Source organism: Monodon monoceros, unplaced genomic scaffold (genome assembly GCF_005190385.1).
Source record: "Monodon monoceros isolate NGI ecotype Baffin Bay Population unplaced genomic scaffold, NGI_Narwhal_1 Super_Scaffold_3, whole genome shotgun sequence".
Lineage (NCBI taxonomy): Eukaryota > Metazoa > Chordata > Mammalia > Artiodactyla > Monodontidae > Monodon > Monodon monoceros.
In genome coordinates, this window is record NW_021703780.1 from 260700 (window position 1) to 287061 (window position 26362).

The 26362-nt window shown below is 41.8% G+C and overlaps 1 protein-coding gene across 1 annotated transcript; it reads left to right on the plus strand.

The window, feature by feature from the left end:
- The first annotated feature begins 31 nt into the window (after positions 1 to 31).
- On the plus strand, positions 32 to 25225 carry FUNDC2 (FUN14 domain containing 2). Its single transcript, XM_029243848.1, has 5 exons — positions 32 to 168; positions 4213 to 4363; positions 11779 to 11854; positions 16426 to 16557; positions 19648 to 25225. The coding sequence occupies exons 1-5, from the start codon at positions 36 to 38 to the stop codon at positions 19723 to 19725; spliced, it is 570 nt and encodes a 189-aa protein (XP_029099681.1). The 5' UTR covers positions 32 to 35; the 3' UTR covers positions 19726 to 25225.
- The last annotated feature ends 1137 nt before the right edge of the window (positions 25226 to 26362 follow it).

Consider the following 26362-nt stretch of genomic DNA (forward strand, 5'->3'; position numbering starts at 1 on the left):
CGCCCCGTCCCGCCTCTTCCGCCGCCGCCGTGGGAATGGAAACATCTACCCCACGTGCCGGAAGCCAGCTAGCGCCGACGGTGGCGCGCCACTCCGCGCCTTACCGAGCCGAGTCCCTAAAGGTGTCATCGCGAGACGAGCTCGCCGAAATGGCCGCAGCCAGTCAAGGTAAGGACGGGCGCTCGCCGGCGGCGCCGCGAGGAGCCGACTTCCCGGGCTCCGGAAGGGACGGGCTCCGCGCCTCCTAGGCCCAGCAGTGCCCCTGGGGGGCCCGAGCGCCGCAGGGGCGGGGCGGGCGCCCGGAGCTCCTCTGTGGCCCGGCCGCTCCCGAGGTCCGGCCAAGGTCAGTGGCCGGGCTGGAGCCGAATTTGCCCTCGCTGTTGTCTCCGGCCGGGCTCCTCCGCCTTCCGGCCCCGCCCCCGACAGCCTCGGCCTGGAGACATTTTGTCCCTGTTCCCGGAAGCACTCTGGCACCTTGAGAGTAAGGCAGCTTCTTTGTCCCTTTGGAGTGACTTTTCAAACACCAGGCCGGCGTCTTTCCGCGTGCAGGCCGCCTCTACTTGTGCTATTGATGGTTTTGAGAGAGTACACGTGGTATGGTTCTTGGAAATCGCCTATTTAGTCCGCGTAGTGAAGGGGAGAGTCCGTGAAAAAAAAAGCCTGTAATAAAATACATAGTGGACCACGTCTTTCAGTTGTGCTTCTTATCCTACTTCTTTGAATGCTTCAGGCTATGTTCAGTTCAGTACTGGCTCACAGAACCATTATCAAAAACTGAATTATATAAATTTAAGATTACATAAATTATGTTAAAAACAGGGTGAAAATACCCAAAATTCATTACTTCCTTATTGTTTGCCATGTTTAGTTATTATCAGTACTCTTGAGGTTATGGACATCTGTTGTGTCTGTGTGGTGGAACTAACGTAGCGTGATAAGCCGCGTCTCTTGCCAGCTCCGCATTCAGCGCTGTCACACTTCAGTGACGTCACACCCTGGATGTTGGTATACGTTACTAGGCAGCCCTCCCCCCACCCCAGCGCGCTTGTGAAACGTTTACCTGGGGACTTCACTGGCGGTCCAGTGGTTACGCCTTCACCTTCCAGTGCAGGGGGTGCAGGTTCCATCCCTGATGGGGGAACTAAGGTCCCACGTACCTCCTAGCCAAAAAGCCAAAGCATAAAACAGAAGCAATATTGTAACAAATTCAATAAAAACTTTGAAAATGGTCCAGATTAAAAAAAAAAATCTAAAACAAACCAAACCGTTTACCAGCACACCTGAATTGAGGTGACTCAAAGGTGTTGGAATGCACAATGGAATTATTTTCCTGCAGAGCAGACTGCCCTTATTTAGTTAAAATGTATAGTTTGCTCAGATATTTGCACCTAGGAAATTGGTGGGAGAAACTTTGAGGCTGACATTAGGAATTTCAACCTTTATCATATTGATGATCACATAATACTGTAATCATTGCTTTCCTGGGCTCACAAGCAAGGCTGCTGACTGGTCGGTATAGTGCTTAGCAGTGTGTGTTGAATGACTGAGTGACTTTGGGTGAACTCAGTGTCTGTGATTTGATCCCTTTTGGCTGGAGCCCTCTATTGAGCTAAGGAGCTTGTTAAAATGACATTAAAACAAAACTCAAAACTCATTCTTGTTTTCAGTGATGTTCTTTAACCCAGGGAGAGAGTTTCTTCTTCAACACAGCAGTAATGTTTTGTGGTTACGTTAGAACAAAAATTTTCATTTAACTACTTGTGAGGCCATAGAAGGCCCAGTTCCTTAAACATCCATATTTTGGCTTTGCTAAATTGGTATCTATGGTCCATCTTGAATTAATTCTTCAATTATATTTTGTGATTGTGTAAAGTAGGGATTGAGGGTTTTTTTGTTTGTTTAATACACATACCTAATAGTTCTAACACAATTTGTTGAAAGGACTTTCTTTCCCTATTGAATAACTTTGGTGCCATGTGAAAATCAAATGACTGTATGTGTAGATCTACTTCTAGACTCTATATTCTCTTCCACTGATATATTTTTATATGCTTAGGTCAGTTCTACACTGTGTCAAATAGGGTACTTTTATAAGTCTTGAAATTAGTTACCTGTGTGTTACTGTAGTTTTATAAGAAGTCTTGAAATTCTTTGAACTTTGTTGCTTTTTTCCCCACAATTGTTCTGGCCACTGGTGGCACACTGTATTTTCCTAAGTGATTGCAGCAATATCTCCCCATTCCACATGCTGTTTTTTTCTGTGTGACTTTGACACTCCTCCTGCTGAGTACTGGGGTCTATATTCCCTCTCGAATCTGAGTGGAAGTTTGTGACTGCTGCAACAGAATACAGTGGAAGTAACACTGCATGGCTTTGGAGGCTAGGTCTTAAATGGTAATATAGCTTCTGCTGAGCCCTTGAGTTTCCTTACTCTCTTACTCCCTTTCTTGGGACAGGCAGCCTTGACCCTAGCCACCATGCTGTAAGGAAGCCCAAACTAACCCAGAGCAAGGCAGCCTGTATGTGTGAATGTAGTAGATGATTCCAGACGCCTGCCTGTAATTCTTCCAGCTGAAGCCACAGACATATGGAACAGAGATGAGCTGTATCCTGTCTGAATTCCTGATCCATAGAGTCTGGGAGTATAAAAGTGATTGTTTTGCTCTGTGAATGAAGTTTTGGGGTAATTTGTTGTACAGCCATAGTAACTGGAATACTACTCTAATTCCTTTGTACTTCCATATAAATCTTAGAGCCAGCTTCTCAATTTCTAGATAAAAACTTACTTTTTGATTGAGATTGCAACTCTGCAGTGTTTCCTCATTTACAGTGTAGAGTTCTTTTGCCTCTTTCACTAAATTTATTTTCCCACAGAGAGAGGGATTAGACATTTTGTTAACTCTTTCCCTTTTTGGGCAAATAAATCACCCTCTGAGCCTCTACTTCTTAATTACAAAATGGAGTGAATAAATAGTACCTTGTTCTGTACCTACTTTGTTCTGTGGATTTAATTATATATACATGTTTATTCCTTAGCACATTGCCTGGTAAATAGTAACAGCTCAATTAAATGTTACCTCTTTTTCTTAATGTCTTTATTGGAGTATAATTGCTTTACAATGGTGTGTTAGTTTCTGCTTTATAACAAAGTGAATCAGTTATACATATGTTCCCATATCTCTTCCCTCTTGCATCTCCCTCCCTCCCACCTTTCCTATCCCACCCCTCTAGGTGGTCACAAAGCACTGAGCTGATCTCCCTGTGCTATGCGGCTGCTTCCCACTAGCTATCTGTTTTACACTTGGTAGTGTATATATGTCCATGCCACTCTCTCACTTATCCCAGCTTACCCTTCCCCCTTCCCGTGTCCTCAAGTCCATTCTCTAGTAGGTCTGTGTCTTTATTCCTGTCTTACCCCTAGGTTCTTCATGACATTTTTTTTCTTCTCTATCCTGCCCTGCTACTAGGTTCATCAGTACCATATTTTTAGACTCCATATATGTATGTGTTAGCATACGGTATTTGTTTTTCTCTTTCTGACTTACTTCACTCTGTATGACAGACGCTAGGTCCATCCACCTCACTACAGATAACTCAATTTCGTTTCTTTTTATGGCTGAGTAATATTCCATTGTGTATATGTGCCACATCTTCTTTATCCCTTCATCTGTTGATGGACACTTAGGTTGCTTCCATGTCCTGGCTATTGTAAATAGTGCTGCAGTGAACATTGTGGTACATGTCTCTTTTTGAATTATGGTTTTCTCAGGGTTACCTCCTATCTTTATTATCACTGGAGATACACATAGTACTGAGAATTTGTGAATTTGTGGGCTATTGAATAGTATTGAGTTACTCCTGAAAAGGAGAGGCAAATGAAGAAAACCCATTTCATTTAGGATGCATTATTAAGTATTACTACCAGTTTTTCCTAGGTCCTTTTGGCTGTTTTTAAATTTCAGGGGAAAAACTAGAGTACTGGTTCTAAATTGTATAGGTTTTTTTCCTCTGAGATATTTGTTGATTTTAGTCTGATTTTCAAAAGTTGCTGGACAGAATTGCAGAGTCAGTTTACTCTTTAAAATAGATTAATATTTAGATGTCCTTATTACAACTGTCTCTGTTTCCTTAAAAATCTCTTAATCTAGGTTAGGAATGTTAGTGATTTATTGTAAAAGTAACTTTTCTTATTCAGTATCTTAATTCTTGTAGGAAACTTTGAGGGAAAATTTGAGTCACTGGATCTTGCAGAACTTGCTAAAAAGCAGCCATGGTGGCGCAAGCTGTTTGGGCAGGAATCTGGGCCTTCAGCTGAAAAGTATAGCGTGGCAACCCAGCTGTTAATTGGAGGTGTCACTGGATGGTAAGTGATGTAAAAAATGTCCAGTATCTTTTTTTGCATGACTCAGTGTTGGGGTTATAGGAACCATCTCTTTTAACCAATGAAAATACATTGACTTGTGAAATTGATCATTTAATAAATAGTATACATCTAAACATAATGTTAAAGTGCTATTTAATGGTTACACATAGTGAGTATTTACTACATGTCAGGTACTACTTTAGATATTTATATAGGTATCTCATTTCCTTCTCACAGCTCTGAAATTGTTATTGTTATTATCTATCCTCATTTAATAGAAACTAAGGCTTAGAAAGGTTTACTTGACCAGGGCCACATAGTAAGTGCTTTCTATCACTATAGATCACTTTGCATCTTCTAGAATTATATATAAATGGAATTATACAGTATGTATTCTTTTTTGTTTGGCTTCTTTCACTGAGCACACTAATTTCGAGGTTCATCTGTGCTGTTGTATGTATCACTAGTTCATTCCACTGTATGGATGAACTAGTTTGTTTATCCATTCCCCTTTGATGAATATTGGTTTGTTTGCACTTTTGGGCTAAAATGCTGTTAACATTTGTGTACAAGTCTTTGTATGAACATATGCTTTCATTTCTTTTGGGTAAATATCTAGAAAGAGTTAGGCTGAGTCATAGTAGGTGAATGTCTTAACTTTTTAAGAACCTGCCAAGCAGTTTTCTAAAGTATTGTCTTACATCTTACATCTCCCCTAGCAGTGTATGAGGGTTCCAGTTTCTCTACCTCCTCACTAACACTTGGCATAATGTCTTTTTTTTTGAAGTATAATTGATTTACAGTGTTATATTAGTTTCAGATTGCAGTGTAGTGATTCAGTATTTTTGCAGATTATACTCCATTAAAAGTTATTATAAGATAATGGCTATACTTCCCTGTGCTATACAACATATCCTTGTTGCTTATCTATTTTATACATAGTAGTTTATAGTTCTTAATCCCCTACCCCTATCTTGCCCCTCCCCACTTCCCTCTGCCCACTGGTAAACACTAGTTTGTTTTATATATCTTTCAGTCTGTTTCTGGCATAATGTCTTTTTGATTACAACCATCCTAGTGGCTGTGAAGTGATATCTCATTGTATTTTTTTTTGTTTTTGTTTTTGTTTTTTTATTGCGGTACGCGGGCTTCTCACTGCTGTGGCCTCTCCCGCCGCGGAGCACAGGCTCTAGATGCGCAGGCCCAGCGGCCACGGCTCACGGGCCCAGCCGCTCCGCTGCATGTGGGACCCTCCCGGACCGGGGCACGAACCTGTGTCCCCTGCAACGGCAGGTGGACTCTCAACCACTGCGCCACCAGGGAAGCCCTCATTGTGGTTTTAATTTAAATTTTCCTGATGAATAATGATGTTGAGTATCTTTTCATGAGCTTATTTTTTGCTATCCATATGTCTTTGGTGAGGTATCTGTTTAGATATTTTCTGCATATTTTTATTGGGGAGTTGGTTTTCTCTCACTGCTGAGTTGTGAGAGTTCTTTATGTATTCTGGATACAAGTCTTAGATATGTGATTTGCAAATATAATCTACTCTGTAGCTTATTATCTTGACAATGTCTTTCAAAGAACAGAAGTTCTTAATCTTGACATACAATTTATCAACTCTGTTTTATAGCTCTAGCTTTTGGAGTCATATCTGACAATATTTGCCTAATCCAGGGTCACCAAGATTTTCTTCTATGTTTTCTTCTATATGATATATAGGTTCAGATTTTTCATTTAGTTCCATGATCCATTTTGATTTACTTATTGTATATGTTGTAAGGTAGGAATCCAAGGTCTTTTTTTTTGCATATGGATATCTGATTGTGCCCACATGATATGTTGAAAGACTATACTCCTCTACACTGAATTGCCTTTGTACTTATGGTGAAAATCAATTGACTATATGTCTTCTTTGTTAAACTGATTTGTCTGTCTTGGTGCTAATATCACACTGTTTTGATTACTGTAACTTTATAATAAGTCATGAATCAGGTAGTGTAAATCTTACAACTCTGTTGCTTTTCAGAGTTGATTTGACTGTTCTAGGTACTTAGCATTTTCATATGAATTTTAGAATCAGCTTGCTGCCGATATCTACAAAAAGCCTGGTGAGATTTTGACTGGGATTGCATTGATCCATAAACATGGTTTATCTCTCCATTTGACTGTGCTGTGCAGCTTACAGGATCTTAGTTCCCCGACTAGGGATTGAACCCACACCCTCAACAGTGAAAGCGCTGAGTCCTAACCACTGGACTGCCAGGGAATTCCCTGTTTCGGTTTCTTTTAATTTCTCTCAACAATGCTTTGTAGGTAGGTCTTTCACATCTTATATCAGATTTATCGCTAAATATTTCATATTTTTGATGTTATTGTAAATGCTATTACTTTTAAAATTTCACTTTCTCATTGTGCGTTGCTTATATTATAGAAATGCAATTGATTTTTGTATATTGATCCTGTATACTGCAATCTTGCCAAAGTCACTTACTAGTTTGCAGAGTTTGGGGGTCCCTAAGACTACCCTCATGTTTGATAATTCCCTAGGAGAATCCACAGAACTCACTGAGAGCTGGTATACTCATGGTCACGATTTTTTACAGCAAAAGGATACAGATTAAAATCAGCCAAGGGCTTCCCTGGTGGCACAGTGGTTAAGAATCTGCCTTCCAATGCAGGGGACACGGGTTTGAGCCCTGGTCTGGGAAGATCCCACATGCCGTGGAGCAACTAAGCCCGTGCACCGCAACTACTAGAGAGAAGCCCGCGTGCTGCAATGAAAGATCCCAAGGGCCGCAATGAAAGATCCCAAGGGCTGCAGCTGAGACCCAACACAACCATAAATAAATAAATATTAAAAACAAAATCAGCCAAAGGAAGAGGCACATGGGGCAAAGTTCAGGAAAGTGGAGTCTGTATGTTTAAAATGGGTTTCTTGGGACTTCCCTGGTGGTCCGGTGGGTAAGACTCTGCGTTCCCAATGCAGGGGGCCCGGGTTTGATCCCTGATCGGGGAGCTAGATCCTGCATGCATGTCACAGCTAAGAAGTTCGCACCGCATGCTGCAACTAAGAGCCCACATGCTGCAACTAAGAAGTCTGCATGCCACAACTAAAGATCCCACATGCTGCAACTAAACATGCTGCAACGAAGATTCCCAGTGCTGCAACTAAGACCTGGTGCAGCCAAGATAAATACATACGTACATACATAAATATTTTTTTAAAAACAGTTCTTTAAAATGGGTTTCTTATAGGCAGCATATAGGTGGGTCTTCCTTTTTTTAATCCAATTTTACAATCTTTTCATTTTAATTAGGGTGCTTAGACTATTTACCTTTAAGTTTATTTTTGTTATCATTGGGTTTAAATTTACCATCTTGGTGTTCTGTTCTTTATTTTCTTTTGGATCAAATATACGTGTGTGTAATAAAAATAGGTATACTGTGTATGTGTATATATATATATATATATATATATATATATTTAAATTAAGGTGAAATTTACGTAACATGAAAGTGGCATTTAGTACATTCACACCTTTGTGTAACCACTGCCTCTCTCTAGGTTCAAAACATTTTCATCACTCCAAAATAAAACCCCATCCCTGCTGAGCAGTTACTCCCCATTCTCCCCTCTCCCCAGCCCCTGGCAACCATCTGTCTGCTTTCTGTTTCTATGGATTTACCTATTCTGAATATTTTATATAAATAGAATCATACAATATGTGACCTTGTATGTCTGGCTTCTTTCACTGAGTATCATGTTTTGTTTTGTTTTGTTCTGTTTTTTTGGGACCGCACCGAGTGGCATGCAGGAACTTAGTTCCCCGACCTGGGATTGAACCTGTGCCCCCTGCAGTGGAAGCAGGGTGTCTTAACCACTGGACCGCCAGGGAAGCCCCCTGAGCATCGTGTTTTTGATGTTCATTCATGTTGCAGTGTGTGTCAGGGCTTCTTTCCTTGTTATGGCTACATCTTGCCAACACTTATTATTTTCATTAAAAAAAACCATTTTAATATAGCCACCTTAGTGGGCATCACATGGGTGTGAAGTGGTGACTAACGATGTTGAGCATCTTTTCATGTGTTTGTTGGCCATCTGTACATCTGCTTTGGAGAAATTGAGTTGTTTGTCTTTCTGTTCTTGAGTTGTAAGAATTTTTTATATGTTTTTGATATTAGATTCTTACCAGACATGATTGCAGATATTTTCTTCTATTCTTTAAGTTGTCTTTCCACTTTCTTGATAATGTCCTTTGATGGACAAAAGTTTTTAATTTTTATGAAGTCCAGTTTATTCGTTCTTTTTTGTTCTTTTGTTGCTTGAATCACATATTTTTCATAATTCTGTTTATGCCCCTTCTTGGTTTATTACCTGTGTCTCTTAATTGTGTAATTTTAATGGTTGCTTTAGGGTTTATAGGATGTATCTTTTACTTACCACAGTCTATCATCAATAGATATACCACTTCATGTAGAGTGTAATGCTCTTACAATAGTATACTTCCGGGACTTCCCTGGTGGTCCAGTGGTTAAGACTCCGCCTTCCAATGCAGGGGGTGTAGGTACAGTCCCTGGTCAGGGAGCTAGGATCCCACATGCCTCACAGTCAAAAAACCAGAAACATAAAACAGAAGCAGTATTGTAACAAATTCAATAATGACTTCAAGAATGGTCCACATCAGGGCTTCCCTGGTGGCACAGTGGTTGAGAGTCCGCCTGCCGATGCAGGGGCACGGGTTCGTGCCCTGGTCTGGGAGGATCCCACATGCCGTGGAGCGGCTGGGCCCGTGAGCCATGGCCGCTGAGCCTGCGTGTCCGGAAAAAAAAAAAAAAAAGAATGGTCCACATGAAAAAAATCTTAAAAAAAAAATAAAACAGTATACTTCCATTTTACCCTTTTACCCTTGGTTTTCATTATCATACATTTAACCTTTACATTTTTTTATTAAATATTGAATTCTTATATTTTTAAATAATGAAAATGAAACCTTTTGTATTTACCCGTATAGTTTATTTCTTGTGCTCATCATGCTTTTGTGTGTATCCAGATTTCCATCTGGTATCATTTTCCTCCACTTTTAACATTCTTTGTACTTTTGGGCTGCTGGTGATGATTTATTTTTCAGCTTTTGTATATCTGAGAAAGGTCTTCATTTCATCTTTGTTTTTTGAAAGATATTTTTACTGGGTATAGAATTCTAGATTGACAGGGTTGTTTCTTCCCCCAGTACTTTAAGAGTGTTCCATTATCTTTTGTCTTGCATTATTTTCTATGAGAAATGTGCTATCTCTGAATTTTATTCCTCTGTACCTAATATGTCCCTCCCCCCGCCTTTCAGGCTGCTTTTAAAATATTTATCATTTGTTTTGTGCTTTGAGTTCATTAAGCTGTTTAGATCTATCAATTTACAGTTTTCATCAAATTTAGAATATTTTCTCATTATTTATTCAAATATTTTCTATCCTTCAACAGTTCTAGTTAGACATATTATTACCCTGCTTGAAATTTTCCTGTAGTTCACTGACACTGTTTATTTTTTTAAACTTTTTATTTTGAGATAACTATAGATTCACAGGTGCTTGTTAAAAATAATCCAGAGAGTCTCTGCACCACAGATACTGAGCCTGCACTCTAGAGCCCACATGCCACAACTACTGAAGCCTGCGTGCCTAGAGCCTGTGCTCTGCAACAAGAGAAGCCACCGCAATGAGAAGCCTGCACCCCAGCAAAGAGTAGCCCCTGCTTACCACCACTAGAGAAAGCCCGTGCGCAGTGATGAGGACCTAACACAGCCAAAAATAAATAAAAATAAATAAATTTTTAAAAATGCAAAAAAAAAAAATCCAGAGAGCCCATCCTTCAGTTTTCCCCAGTGTATAACTATAGTTCAATATTACAGCCATGTTCATGTATTTTTCTGTTTCATTTTGATAGTTTTTATTGCTATGTCATGTTTACTAATCTTTACTTCTACAGTATCTAAACTGCTGTTAGTTCCATCAAGTACAGTGTTCATCTCAGACATATAGTTTTCATCTGTAGAAGTTTGATTTGTATCCTTTTAAAATATGTTCCTTGTCCCTACTTATTATGTGGAATCTTTCCTCCAGCTTCTTGAACATGGAATACAATCATAATCACTTCTGATGTTTTTGTCAGCATTCTGTCATTTGTGCCATTTCTAGGTTGCTTTCAGTTGATTTCGTTTTTTATCATTATGGGTCTGTTTTCCTGCTTTGCCTGCCTGGTAGTTTTTAATGGGATGGCAGTATTGTGAATTTTACCTTATTGGGTGCTAGATATCTTTTTTATTCTTATATAATTGAATCTTGATTCTTGTTCTGGGACACATTTACACATGGCTTTAAAAAAATTCCACATGTGTTCTGTACCTTACTCTATAGAACTAATTTTAAAGATAAAAGAGACTGAGAAGAAAATTGCTGGAGTTTATATATACTTCATTTTTTTCTCCCAAATTTCTTTGGAGGGGAAAAGCACCTTTATCCATGTTAGGTTTTTGAGAAAAAGATCGGAGAAATAAGAGCTAGTTGACGATCCAGTTGGTTGCCTTTATCATGAGTGAATTTTAGCTGCAAAATGTCAGTTAATGCCTTCACGTCAGGGACTTAGGGCCAGTGGATACAGGGTACAGGCAGTTTACTTCAGCTTATAATCACATTTAAGAACTGAGATGAGTCCTAACGGGTTATTTACTAGTCCTATCATTCCTCCAGTTTAGGAGTCCCTTCTGAGATATACCTAGCTTTTGTTTAAAAACATTTAAAATCCTTGTGAGGTCCTCCATGCAATGTTTTATTGATATTGATATATTTTTTCTCCTACTGAAGTGTACCAAGCAGTAGGTGGTAGAAAATGAGGGCAGAGAGGTAAAGGGAGACTGGATGTAAGTGTAGGGCTTTATAAGCCGTCTTCAGGGCAGAGTTTTCTGTCAAGAGCCATGTGCCGACCAGAGAAGATGGCACTGAGAGCCTGTCCCTTATCCCATGCGACCACTCTGGCCTCATACACAGTCATGTGTTTACTCGCTTCAGGGCTGCTCCCTCCCTGCCGCCATTTCTCTTCCATATTGCTGACTGGAGCCTCTGCTTTATCCTTTCCTGTGTTGATCCATTCTCCACAGTGTAGCCAGAGTCATCTTTTAAAAACACGGCTTGGGAGTTTAAGGGATTTTCTCAAGGCCACAAAATGAAGTGAGTAGTAGAGCCAAGATCCGAGTCAGGGTCTTTGTGAGGTTGGAGCCTTTGCCGTTCCCTCGTTCTGGAGGGGACGGTCTTTATGCCTGGAGTAGGAAGGAGCTGGGCCATCCCAAGGTAAGCAGGCTCTGAATGTTGTTAGAAGTCCATGCTTGTGTTTGTCTGACAGCTTGTTAACTTGATTTTTGTAGGTGCACTGGTTTCATATTCCAGAAGGTTGGAAGGTTGGCTGCCACAGCTCTGGGAGGTGGATTTTTCCTGCTTCAGGTCTGTATGTGGAGTCTTTCCCTGGTTTCACGTACCATTTGAAATGCTAGTAACCTTTTGAGTCAGACTTCTTCAATTACTAGGTGGATTACATTTTGTCATTTATAACATGGGGACACGTGCATATTCCTTATCAGAGCTCCCTTCCAGGGTTTTCAAGACCACTTGAAATATGAAGCAAGTGTGATTTCAGAAATCCCAGGTGTGATGCAGTGCCCTGTGATACGATTTATTCTTAGACACAAAGTCGATGAGAGACATGAGGGCTAAATGACACTGGTCAGATGGCCTCTGCTGGCCCGTGGCATGGAGTTTGTTTTGAACCACTGGCTGCTGGCTCCCTGAGGCTGTGTGTGTACAGTTGGTTTGCAAACCTGACTCCACATTGGAATCACCTGGGAATTTTATAGAACACTGATGCTTGGGGCCTGCCCCCCACCTCCGTCTGATTTCACGGGCAGTAGGCCTGCTTGTATATCGGAGTATTTTTAAAGTTGCAGGTGATTCTGAGGTGCAGTCAAGCTGGAGTGTCCGGATCCACAGCTCTTTGTCTCCTCTCGAAGGTAGCAGCCCTCATTTTAGTGAGGTCGTCCCACGTTAGAATCACAATTTGAGTGAGTTTTCCAGATGCGTCAGGTGAAAATGAAGTGTGTGGAAGAGGCCAGAAGAGGCCCGCTCATGACTGGTGGGCCGGGGCGGGTGTGGTACAGCATCACTGCATCACAGATGCCCTCAAAACCCAATGCTTGAAATGACCATCTTTTTATCATCTCAGTTTCTGTGCATCAGCAATTCGGGGGGGGGGGGGGGGGCGCTTGGGCTGGCAGCCTCAAGGGGTTCTAGCCAGAGCAGGGAGCTGGGGCGGGTCCAGGCCTCTCCCTCCCCTCCCTCACTCGGGTCTCAGCTCCTCCTGCGGCCTCAGTTCTCCAAGCGCCCTTGTTTCAGAAACATGGTGAAAGCTGCCCGCCCTTTTCTGCCCAAGCCTGGGAACTCCATAGCATCACTCTGGCAGCATCCTGCTTGTGACTAGCAAGGCACCAGCAGCTGCCCCCGGACCCGTTCCCTGCGTAGCTTCTTGGCTCCCTCCCTGTGGCTGTTAGCAGACAGGCCCCTCCTCACCCCTCCTGTTGCCTTCTGGGTTGCAGTCATCTTTCCTTCCTCGCACCCCTTCAGATGCAAGTGCAGTGACAGCTCTCTTGCACTAGACCCACAATCCTGTTCTGTCCCTGTGGTTTCCCTGAGTATCTTCATATTGCTTTGAAATGCCTTAATCTGAGTGCACCCTCTGTTTCTTTTGGGGGTTCTGACTGACAGAAGTAATGGGCATTAGAATAATCTCCAGGAAGGACCCTCGCACTGGGATTCTGGTACTGCTTGGGTCAGATGTGCAAGGAGTGCAGTGCAGGTAAGACATGGGGGTCTGTGCTGTGCACGCATGTGCCCTGTCACCAGGGTAGTCACGATGTTGGGAGATCAGGGGTGTGGTTTGACATAAGGATCCAGTTTCCTTTCATCCGGATTGTTGTCCCAGCAGCATTTAGTGAATAAGTCTTCCTTTTCTCATTATTTGTACCATTGCCTTTATCATATATCAAAGTTCATATATGTGTGGCTCTGACTCTCCTTTCTGTATCTACTGAGTCTTGATAGTGGGCAAGACAAGTTCCTCCACATATTCTTCAGGATCGTTGTGGCTGCTTTCGTACTCTTGCTTCTCCATCTAAATTTTACAACAGGCTTGTCAATTCCTTTCAAAGATTCTGTTTAAATTTTCACTGGGGGACTTCCCTGGCAGTCCAGTGGTTAAGACTCTGTCCGCGCTGCTATTGCAGGGGGCGTGGGTTCGATCCCTGGTTGGGGAACTAAGATCCCATGTGCCGCACGGTGCACCCAAAAAGAGGGGAAAAAAAGAGTAAGAAGAAAAATGTTTGACTGGAATTGCATGGGAACCATATAGATAAATTGGGGGAGAATTAATATCTTTTATGATATTGTATCATCTAGCTGTGAACACAGGCTTTGTCTCCATTTATTTAGGTCTTCTTTAATGTCTTTGCCTAGACTTCTCTTATTTTTTCCATATAGATCTTGTCCATCTGTGGTTCAGTTTTATTCCTAGATACGTTATAAGAGCTTTAGTTGCTCTTGTGCTTTTCCCCAGGCACTTACCCTGAGCCCTAAAGCTGTCTCCCAGTTGGACTCCGAGTGATACAACTACTGATGTAGAACATCTTTTCATGTGTTTATTTACTGTCCAGATCTCCTTTTTGGTGAAGCATCTATTCAGGTCTTTTGTCCGCTTTTAAATTGGATTGTCTGTTTCTGTACTTTTTATTCTGTCCTATTAATCTGTGTGTCTTCTCCAATACCACACTGTCTTGATTGCTGTAAAATCAGGTAGTGTGATTCCTCCAACTCTGTTCTTTTTCAAAATCGTTTTGGCTATTCTAGTTCCTTTGTCTTTTCATACACATTTTAGAACCAGCTTGTTTACATATCTGTAAAACATCTTGCTGGGATTGGGATTGCAATAACTCTGGCTTAATCATTTCTCTTTGAGTTCTTTCTCCAACAGACATTTTGTAGTTTTCAGTGTACAGATCCTATATGATTTTTGTTTAGATTTGTATCTAGTATTCGATTATTTTGTAGCTATTGTAAAACCATAAATTTCATTTCCATTTCCAATTCAAATTGCTAGCATATAGAAATACAATTTATTTTGTGTGTTTATCTTGTAGTGTACAGCCTTGCTAAACCTGCTTTTTGTGTGTAGGAGTTTTTGATTTTTGTTGGATTCTTTGAAATTATGTAGACAAACATGTCTACAAATAGTGACATTTTGACATCTTCCTTTCTGATCTGGACACCTCTTACCTTATGTTCTTCCTTGTTGCACTATGACTTCATTTCTAGCACAGCGTTGAATAGGAATAGAGACAGTAGACATCCTTGCCTTTTTGTTAACATTGGATGAAAGTATTCAGTCTTTCACCAGTAAGTGTGATTGACGTTAGCTGTGTGTTTGTAGATGCTCTTTAGCAAGTTGAGGAAGTTCTCCCTGTTTCTCTTTTTCCAAGAGCTTTTACAGGAGTGTGTGTGGAATTTTGTCAGAATGTTTCTGAGTCCTGCCTGAAGTCTAGGCCAGGTGATACCTTAGCAAATATGGGAAATACACGGCTCTGGGCAGTCAGATGCTCTTGTTTCCTTCAGAGCCCCCAAGTAGCTGTTCAATGTACTTCGTCGTGTGGGAGAGACGGTGGAGTAACAGAATCGGAACTTGAATGTAGTGTACGATTTTTGAGATGCAGCTATATTGCTGCTACAAGTAGTCTGTTCTTTTTAGTACTGAGCAACATCTTGTGTAAACATGACACAACTTGCTTATTCATTCATGTGCGGATGGACATTTGCTTTATTTCCAGTAAAGCTGCTGTGACAAACACTCTCAGTAAGGGTGTGATAGGAGTGTCCATTTCCCACATCCTTATCAACACTGTATATTTTCAGTATTTTACTCATCTCCAATCTGATAAAAAAAGTATAGCAACTCAGTAATTTTAGTGTTGATTTCCTGGATTACTTGTGAAGTTGAACTTTTCCCTTTTGTTGGCCACTTTGTTTTGTGAGTTGCCTTTACCCGTTTTTCAAATGGGGATTTTTCCTTACTGATCTCCAGAAGAATTTCGCTTTTTATAAGTATTAATGTTTTGTTTGTTAGATATATTGCAGATATTTTCTCCAGCCTGGTTTGGGTGACTGATTAGTTGGTTGGTGCTGTTAACTAAAAGAGAGACTAGAGGGAGAGCAACTGACTAGACAGTGGAGAAGAATTTCAGTTTTAGATATTTTGAGCTATCCAGGGAGTTATGATTTATCATATCAGAAATTTGGAGGAGAGAAGTGATACACATGGAGGATTGACTGATGGCCTATTCAGTCTCTTCGTTCCCTGGGTAACACTAATCCATCAGGAAACTCCATGTGTGAATGAGTTTTATCCTGTTCGCACATTCTTTATGAAATGCTTCTCACTGAGTGTGTGTGTGTGCGCGCCTGCTGTCTTGAGCAAGGGAAGTAGGCATGTTCTGTAGGTATATTTGGATGTGCTTCTCCCTTACAAGAAATCGCTCATGAGAAATCTCTGTGATTTCTTTCTGAGCAGCAGTGATTACTATGTGACACCCTTGCCCTGTTCACATTGTCGAGAAACTCAGGCTTATGTCGCCTTTAAGGTTTCTTTACCTTACATCTTGACTTCCAGTTCTGATTTTCATTTACCATTTAATTTTTTTAGGCTAACTTGAAATTTTATAGAGATGGGTAAGAGTATAAATAAAGTAAAAGAATTGCCAGCAGTCACTGAAGGCCAGTGTGTGGATTTCCGTTGACAGGCATAGGGCCTCGCACATAGGGTGGATGCTCAGTAGATGTGGAGTGAATGTCGTTGAAATACAAAAAACTGGACGGCAAATATCTCCAAAGATAGAAACTCAGAAGGATTTTTGGTAACATATTTCAGTGATTTATCCTGTGTTTCTCCTTTATTGCTGTCATTTTTTAAACTAAAGCTTGCAAACCATACTGGCTACATCAAAGTGGACTGGAAGCGGGTAGAGCGGGACATGAAGAAAGCCAAGGAGCAGCTGAAGGTCCGCAAGGGCAGCCAGACACCTGCGGAGGTCAAAAGCAAAGCAGACGAGGTGAGACTTGTTTTGTTCCTGTGCAGTGTGTGAAGGGTGCAGACAACTTTGTGTGTAAAAAATGGGGTAGACACACCAATATGTCAGCCTCAGATGGAATATCCTCACCTCAGTGGCAATTTAAAAGGTTAAACCTACAAGGACCAAGGACCAGTAGGTTTGGTGACTTTTATTGCTGAGCGAGAGTGCAAAGTGCTACAGGCACATATGTGGATCGAGCATCCCTTGAAGAAGTTCTTGTTGGGATTGGAGCGGCACGTGAGGGGTGGGGGGGAAGATGTACCTTGTACAGCCACTCTGATCACTTTGAGTGAGTCACATTTTTGTCTCCATACACACACATCTCTGAAACGTCCAGAATGTGTAGCCCAGGGGTTGACGAGCTTTTTTTGTAAAGGGCCAGATGGTACATGTCTTCAGCTTTGTAGGCATTGTGATCTCTGTCACTACTGAACTCCACTGTGTAGCGTGAAAACAGCCATAGACGATGGGTAGGCAGGTGGGTGTGGCTGCGTTGCAATGAAAGTTTATTTAAAAATAGGTGACGGGCTTCCCTGGTGGCGCAGTGGTCGAGAGTCCGCCTGCTGATGCAGGGGACACGGGTTCGTGCCCCGGTCCGGGAAGATCCCACATGCCGCGGAGTGGCTGGGCCCGTGAGCCATGGCCGCTGAGCCTGTGCTCCACAACGGGAGAGGCCACAACAGTGAGAGGCCCGCGTACCGCAAAAAAATAAATAAATAAATAAAATAAAATAAAAATAGGTGACTGGCTGGATTTGGCCCACGGGCTATAGTTTGCTAACCTCTGATCTAAGGCATGAAATCAGGTCAGATTATACTGGAGGGACAGGAGAAGGGCTTCTTTTTTAAAAGGATGTATTTTGTTACTTCTTTATTACCTTTGGAAAAATGTCAAATGTCCCAAAGATATAAGTGCACTTAACCAGGGAGAAATAAACCAGGATCAAGGTGTCAGGAAGGTGCCTGGTTAAACCTACAAGGACCAAGAGAACAGGAAGGGAATACCAGGAGACAAGAAATATTAGCAAATGTTTGAAAGTTGGAAAGCACATAGACGAGTGGTAGATAACTTAGCAGAGGAACTTCCCTGGTCCGGTGGCTAAGACTCTGTGCTCCCAGTGCCGGGGGCCTGGGTTCAATCCCTGGTCAGGGAACTAGATCCCGCATGCTGCAACTAAAGATCCCACATGCCGCAACTAAAAAAAAAAGATCCCACATGCCACAACTAACACCTGGTGCAGCCAAAGAAATAAATATTGTTTTTTAAAAAATGACATTCCCTTTAAAGAAGAAAAAAAGAAAAAGACGATTCTTTGTGGTGGCGAGTGCTCAGCCAAAGGTGTCCATTGCCAGAATACTACTCAGCCATATAAAAGTATGAAATTTTGCCATTTGCAGCAACACGGATGGACATAGAGATTATCATACTGAGTGAAATAAGTCAGACAGAGAAAGACAAATATCATATGACATCACTTATATGTGGAATCTAAAATATGACACAAATGAATCTATGAAACAGAAGCAGACTCACAGACATAGAGAACAGAGTTGTGGTTGCCAAGGGGGAGGGAGGGAGGGACTGGGAGTGTGGGGTCAGCAGATGCAAACTAGTATCTATAGGATGGATACACAACAGGGTCCTACTGTAGAGCACAGGGAACTCTTCAGTATCCTGGGATAAACCAGAATGGGAAAGAATAGGAAAAAGAATGCATATATATGTACAATGGAATCACTTTGCTGCACAGCAGAAATAAACACAACATTGTAAATCAACTACATTTCAATGAAAAAATGAGCACATCTTACTTTATGTAAATTATACCTCAATAAAGTGTAGTAAGATGGAAAAGTTCAAAAAGAAGAACAAAAAAACCCTCAAATAAATAAATTTTTTATAAAAAAAGCTGTCCATTGCCCAGAGTGGAACGTGGCATTTGTGCACTTAGATAAGTCCTTCCTCCTTCCTCCCTTCCATCCCTCCTCAAGCTCAAGGTTATGAAACTTAGACTTTTTTCACTTCAAAAATTTTTTTATTTTTCAGACATTTACAAAAGTAATACATGATTGTTGAAAACTTCTTTAATGATACAGGAATGTATATAATAAAAAGTATAAGGTTAATGTTTGATTAGAACCAACTGTTGCCTTACAGTGTGCACTTATATAAAGTAACCAGAAGGTTTGGAATTGGTTCATTCCACAAATGTTTGTAGTATCCCTCTTTGTGGCCTGGCCCTCTCACAGGCCCCAGGGAGAGTGGCTGGTTCCCCCTGAGAGCCCGTATTCATATTTGGGGAGCAGGAAATGAAAATGTTCGGGTTAGTGTTTAGCAGCAAGGAGACCATTGGTGATTTCTGCGAGAACAGTTACAGTCGGGTGGTGGAGTTGAGAGCCAAGGTGTAGCGAGTTGAGGAATGAGTAAAGATGATGAATGAAAGAAGTTATGTCAGGAAATTGTATGATTTTCGTCACTCCCCCTGAGGGCAGATGGCAAGAGACAATGCGTCAAATAGGGAAATATAGTTCCAGCCAAGTCGGGGAGGAGTGAAGACACAGGGACAGTGGGAATGAGGGGGCTCGAGGGTCCCAGGAGGCTGGGTGTGGCGTGTGAAAGGTCGGGGTGGGGTTAGGGAGATGAACCCCTGTACTTAAGTTCAGGAAACCAGTAGGCCAGGCTACAGGGTGTATTCCCCTCGTGAATACTTTTCTATGGTAGCACTTGGGAGAAAGTTCCCTCTGGGATGGAGGTCGATAGAGCACATGCATGGGAAGCTGTAGGAATGTGAGAAAATAAGGTTTCAGAGGAGGGTGTATGGATAGATGGACAGACGCGTGGGCGGGAGGAACGTGTGGACAGGTTTGGAGGAGACACCAGTTTACTGAATGTGGTGCCTTCTCTCTTTGCAAAGTCCCGTCTGAAAAGCATCCCTTGAATGTGATCACTGTGCGCTAGCACCCCGCCACTACCTTATCCAAAGAAGCGTCATCTCACCTTCTGATCTGCGTCCTGCTTCCTAATAATATCCTCAGCAAAGTAATCCACTGTGCTATCTTCTGTTCCTAGGTGGTGTCGTTTGTGAAGAAGAATGTTCTAGTGACTGGTGGATTTTTCGGAGGCTTTCTGCTTGGTATGGCATCCTAAAGAGGATGACTTCACTTCCTTATTCCTGGTTTTCCAGCCAGCGGCCTCTTCACTCCGTCATAGGATAGCAAAGCCTCTCCTCTTCGTCCTCTCCCTCGCCTTCCTCCCTGCCGTGGTGTATCTGAATGGCTTCTGTAGGCATCTGTTGGTACAAGTGGATAATGGCCCCACCATGACCTTGACGGCAACGGAAGAGACAGTAGACATTAACTCTTCTCCCACCACACTCCCCCCTTGACTAGTCTCTAGGTCAGCAAGAATATTCCTTTGTCCCCTATGGAAGATACTTACCGGAACATGGTACAAGATGGCTCACCATGGAGCGTGAGTGGACCCTCAGAGGTTGTCCCAAACTTGATTAGGAAAAGAAATAGCAAGCATATAAGATACCTTACTATGTCCTGCCTGGAAAGGAACTGAATACATTTGCCTGTAAGCATGAAAGATTTTGGTATCTTGGTGTCTACTTTCTTTTGTAGTAGATTTTAGGTTACAGAATGAGAACTACTTGTACTGGCTCTAATTATCCTGACAGAATGGGAGCATGCGCACTACAGTTGAAAAATCTGCATATGGAATGAACTTGTGCTAAAGATACATATGCTGACCTGAAGGTATTGTGTTTGGTGGGAAGGTCTTTAGGGAAACCAACCAATAGATACATTTAGGATGGTCAGACTTAGTGAATCACTTAGAGGCATTGAGGTATTATCTACAGATGTTTTCCATCATACAGGATAATGTATCTCATGCTGGTTTCCAAAGGATTTATTTATGGCAAAATAAGTGACTTTAGGTGGAAGAGGGAAGAAGCTCTTGGATTTTTATTTAATAGAAAAGGTTTTAAGCTTTGAAATGTGAAATATTCTTTACCTCTTGTCAAACATCAGGGGTAGCCGTAGCTCCTCTGTGCCAGTTCTACTATTTATCCAGTTAGTATGAAATATATAACATTTGAACCAGAGTTTTTAAATGGTGGCATTCCAAGCATTAAGAATTGAGAACAGTAGCAATAGCAACAGCACATGTGAAATAAATTATTTCTATCATCAAAGGTAATCTGTCTCAGGATGACCCCAACTCTTAGAATTTTTCTTTAAAATAAAAGTTTATAGATATATCCATGCTTAGAAACTTAACACATTTTTCTGTACTGGCCTTCTATTGTACCATCTAGAATACCCACTGCAGGAAGGCAAGGCTTGTGTCTTCACCATTATATCCATGGAGCCAAGCACTTAATAAGTACTCAGTATCTGTTGAATATATGAATAATGAGCTCATAGAAAAGTATCTGGAAAAGGCACTGATCCACAGGATTTGTGAGACTTTATGAGTTCTGAAAATTTGGAAAACTTGGAATTAACTTCTTAAACTTGCAGGTGATCCCTTGCAAAATGTATGTTCTTAAGGCCTTCCTTTTAAAATGTTTGCCTTTTTACTTACCTTGGGAATGATGTATTGAATTTGGAAATTGTAGCTACTAGTGGATGTGTGGAATTTTTTAGAATTCATCCATTTGCATTTTTCTCCTTATGGTAGTATTTTAAGGCAACATTAAGTTTTGCTTGTAACATGTATGAATTATATACAAATCATAATGGTATGAGCCACATTGCTCCATATTTTTGTAGAAGAACTCAAATTTTTTTCACTTTTTATTATGGAAACATTCAAACATATATAAAAATACAGAAAATAGTACAATGACCCCCATGTGTCCATCAACCACCTATAATGATCATCAAATTATATCTTGTTTTATCAATTGTTTTGAAACAAATACCAAATGTGTCATTTTATTATATTTTGGTATGTGTCTGTAAAAGGTAAGAACTCATCTTAAAAATCATAAATGCAATACCCTATTATTATACCCATCTGACCCCACCCAGACCAGTGGAATGGGGGCTGCAGGTAGTGGGGTGGGGTGGCCTTTTTCCATCTCTTTTTCCTGTGATTATTGGTGATGACAAAGATTAGCAGGTTGCTCTAAGCGGCTTTGAGTGGGTTATAATAGATAATAGACTGAAGTAAGATTCTAGCTTCCACCTGAGGGACATGGTTGAGGTCAGTGTTACGGGTTGGCCTCATCCTATTGCAATCAGGATGGCCCTGAGTTCTGCCCGCTGAGTGGGGCCATCACAGGTGGACGGGCAGAGTGGGTGCTGAGGTTGAACAGTGGTGGTGCTCTGGTGCTCATCACTGGTGGCATTTAGGAGAGCTCCCTCAGGCAGTTAGGGGAGCCTCTAAATGGAGGCCCTGTTGTCAGCAGCTTTGCTTCAGGTGGCGAAGTGAGAGGTTTCCTCTCAAAGAACAGCTGCCACCCCTTCACGCAAAACAGAGACACCAGGACCAGGCAACTTCACCCATGGATACTCTGTTTCCATGTGACTGGCAAGGCCTGTTTCATGATGCATTTTTCTCCAGTACCCAGAATCCAGTAACATGCTGTGCCTCCCTAGTGATGGGGGCTGAAGAGATGGCAGATTTTCTTTGACTGACTGAGGGATTAAGCGTTTTCAGTCGTCACTTTGACCGTGTTTGGGTTTTGGCTACCCTTGTTCGGGGCTTCCCTGCCTGTAGTTGGGCCTGGACTGGAGAACCTCTGACAGCTGGTGGCCAGAGTGCCTATGAGGGTCTTCTCCCTTTTTGCTGCTCACCCCAGAGCCCCCATGTGCTCCTTCTGTCCCCTCCTGGCATCTCTGCCACTCTGGGCCACCCTTTGACCCAGCGTCCCTCCTTGTAATGGACCAGGTGGGATGGGGAGCTATAAGCAAAGGAGGGGGAGAGGGATCAGGTCCAACAAGTAGACCCCCGTGTCTTCAGTCTTGCTAAGGCTCTGTATCCTCACTGCTAACACGGTTTGAGCGTGGGGACACCTCCGCCTGAGTGGCCCCATTGTCATGAGTGTCACTGTCATTGACTTTCCTCCCGCTGCCCATCTGGGCCACTTCTCTGCTCCCGCCCCTCAGCCTCAGGACACTCATTAACAGGCTGACATTCCCCCCTGCTGGACCTGGCAGAACACAGGACATGACTAAAGGAATGAATCTTACATAATTTTAGCTAACATACTCCTGGGGTGGGTGCTCATGGTTTTGAAATGCTTAACTACTGTGAAAATGTTCTCCCCATCATCCTTTTGTTTGACTTTTGCCAGAAAGATGGACATGACTAATGGTTGAACTCTTATTTGGAAACCTACTTTTGTGTCGTTTGGGAGATGTAATAAGTTTCTGATTGAAAAAAATGGTGTAGGGATAGATTTTAAATATCTGAGAATCATTAATGTTTCACGATGAAACACTAGTTTCTTCTCTCAGGGAAATTTACTTACGGCCAGTTTTGGACCCTGCAGGCAAAATTAGACTGCTGCCCTCTCTGCTCCCTCTACCAGCTTACCAGCTTCATTTCTTTGTCATGGTTCTAGGTCTGGGGGCTTCTTAATCACTTATACAATAGTAGTGTGATCTCTTGGAGAACTGGGCAGAAAACATACCTTATTCTGGACCTGATTTCCCAGAAATCATACAGTGTGGCTTATGTCTCTGATATTTGATACTTAAGGAATCATGAATTTCAAGAGCACTATTTTTCTAGCGAAAACTGAGTGTTGCACTTTCTTCACGTTTTTAGAAAACTGTAAAGTCAGCTTATTGAAACACCAAAACTACCGTCCTGAATTTGAAATGGTGAAAAATGCCATTATGATGATTGAGAGCAGTGGTTCGCATCCTTGCTTGCCTGCCTGCCGTCCTGGAGACTCTGGTTGCACTGGTAGCGGCGGGGCAGCCTCAGATGTTTGAGGAGCATCTAAAGTTGGGAACCACTGAACTACAGACTTGGAAGCTGGTGTAATAACGTTACAGTTCTGCTGAACAGGCCTTTAATACCTTTTAAATTAAGTGCCATACAATTTCAGATGCCTTCCAAGTACTGAACAGAGTATAATATTAGTTTATTAAATGTTATAGGAATTGTGTGGAGTGGATGCATGAGTAGCATGATGGCTGACCAGGGCCTTCTGTCATCAGTAGATGTAAAGCTCTTGGACAGAAGGTTGTGGGGTAATGGAGTGTTCATATGGTGCCAACATATCACCCCACAAATGACCTCCCATGACCAAGGGAAAACTGCCTTTCCAGTGGAGAGGTCTGTCTCAGTCATTAGTTAACCAAGTGATGAAACTTAGCATCACTCAGAGCCCACTTACAGCAGGCTTTTAAGAAGTCTCTAAGTGGAGGATGAGATCGTATTTCTCACCTTCCCAGCTCTTCCCTGAAGACTGAGATTCAGTGCTAATCATGGTCCCTAATAAATAAAAAACAGTTGGTAAGTGTTAAGCTTCTTTGATGTCTCTTTTATTTCCCTGTATGTCATAGTAATAGCTAAGAAGAAGAAGATTGAAATCAATGTCTTCTAATAGATGTTGAATGAAACTGAGACAGTACTGAGTTTAAAGATAGGAAGGAATAATTGTTTGAAGCTTTAGGAGCCCTAAAGAAAGGAGTATATACTTGGGGAAAAAATTAAAAGTCTGAAACTTGAGTAGTTAACTCAATAAAAATAATTTTGTAATAAAGCACAGGAGAGCAATCTCTTTGATCATGTAGTGATTGCTAATGTGAATCCAACACCACTATCAATTGATACTTTTAAATGTAATTTAGAGTTGTATATGATGTAAATGTAGTTATAAAATGTTTCATTAAATTTTCTACTATTAACACAAGACTTCAAATGATTTTATGAGAATATAGCACTCTTTCCCTAGTTTGTGGACCAAACATCTCTTAAGGCAGCATTTCTCTAAGTCTCTGGAGAATGTTCCCCTCCCGAGAGATGCTATCTGCAAAATGGGTTTGCTGGTACAAGTTGGCAAGTATTGCATACAGTAGTCCTTTCCAAAGAATCATACTTCACATGAGCATATGAAAAGCTTTGAAGTCTTCACAGGAAAGAAACCTGTTTACTTCTGTGTAACCTAGCATTCCCAAACTTACCTTACCAGGCAAGCCTTTTTTCCACCTGTTACAGCAATTCCTAGAAATGCTGCTTTAAAGAACACGTGGTCCCAAAACAGTAATGGTATTTGGATATCAGGGACTATCTTAGTTTGTTCACAGCAATGTAGCTTCTCTCTAGCATGCTGGCAGAGGGAAGGAGGGATCCTCCCTGTTATGGATTGAATGTGGTTCCTCAAATTTCATGTTGAAATCCTAACCCCTAAGGTGATGGCATTTGGAGGTGGGGTCTTTGGAGGTGATGAAGTCATGAGTCTGTTTTATGAGGGCACTGATCCCTTCGTGAATGGGATTAGTGGCCTCATAAAATAGACCCCAGAGAGCTCCCTTGTCCCTTCTTCCATGTGAGGACATGGCAAGAAGACAGCCATTTATGAACCAGGAAGAGGGCCCTCACCAGACACTGAATCCGCCAGCACCGTAATCTTGGACTTGCTGCCTCCAGAACTTTGAGAAATAAATGTCTGTTGTTGAAGCCACCTGGTCTATGATCTTTTTGTCATAGCAAGCCGAATGGACTGAGACAAGGACCCATCAGAATTTGTTTCAGCTCTTGCTTAAGAACTCATCTTTTTTCTTTATTTGTGGGGGAGGGTAGAGGGATGGTGGTTCTAGCACCTATTTGAGGAAACCAAATGGCCCCTTCTATACTGTCCCCCCCTCAACCACTATGTGAAGTCACACAGCTTCAGCAGCCTTGTGTTAGCACCATCAGGATCCACTGGAATAGGTTTTGATTATGAGGCTATAAAGTGTAGACAAACCACTTAAGAATTCTAGTTCTGTTGCTGCCTAACTTCCAAAGAATTTTTTTCCCTAGTTCTCTCCTGATGATAAATTAAGAGTCATTAAACATTCCAAGAATCATTTCTATGCCTTTCCTGCCACTCACTGAACAAATATTAAGTGGCTTCTGAGCTACGCACTATGGTGGGGGATGCAAAAGTGGAAAGAAATATTCTTACTGGCATCTGGAAGGACACTTTGCTCCAAATTATTGGACACTGACTGGGTCACACAGGTGAAGGGCTCAGTCCCACAAGACTGCACCCACTTGGGACTTCCCTGGTGGTCCAGTGGTTAAGAACCCGCCTTCCAATGCAAGGGATGCAGATTCGATCCCTGGGGGAACTAAGACTGTGTGCTGCAACTACTGAGCCTGCACGCTCCAGAGCTCGTGCACCACATCTAGAGAGCCCGCAGGCCTCAACTAATGACTTTGTGCGCTCTAGAGCCTGCGTGCCGCAACGAAGATCCCTCATGCTGCAACTAAGACCCGATGCAGCCAAATAAATAAATATTTTTAAAAAAATAAATTACTGTTTGTTTCTGTAAGTCACTGAGATGTGAGGTTATTTGTTGTGTGGGTAAAGTTGGTCAATACAGAAATCATCCAAAAGTGGCAATTTTACAAAAAAAGAAAAAAAAAAGACTGCACCCGCTTGTTCAGACACCTGTTCCAAGTCCAGGTTGTTAACCTGTGCTTCTGACCAACTGGCTTTAAATCTGAGTTTCCCAACGACACCTCCTTGGGTTCAACTGATTTACTAGTGCAGCTCATAGAACTCAGAGGAACATTCACTTAAATGGTTACCAGTTTATTATATAGG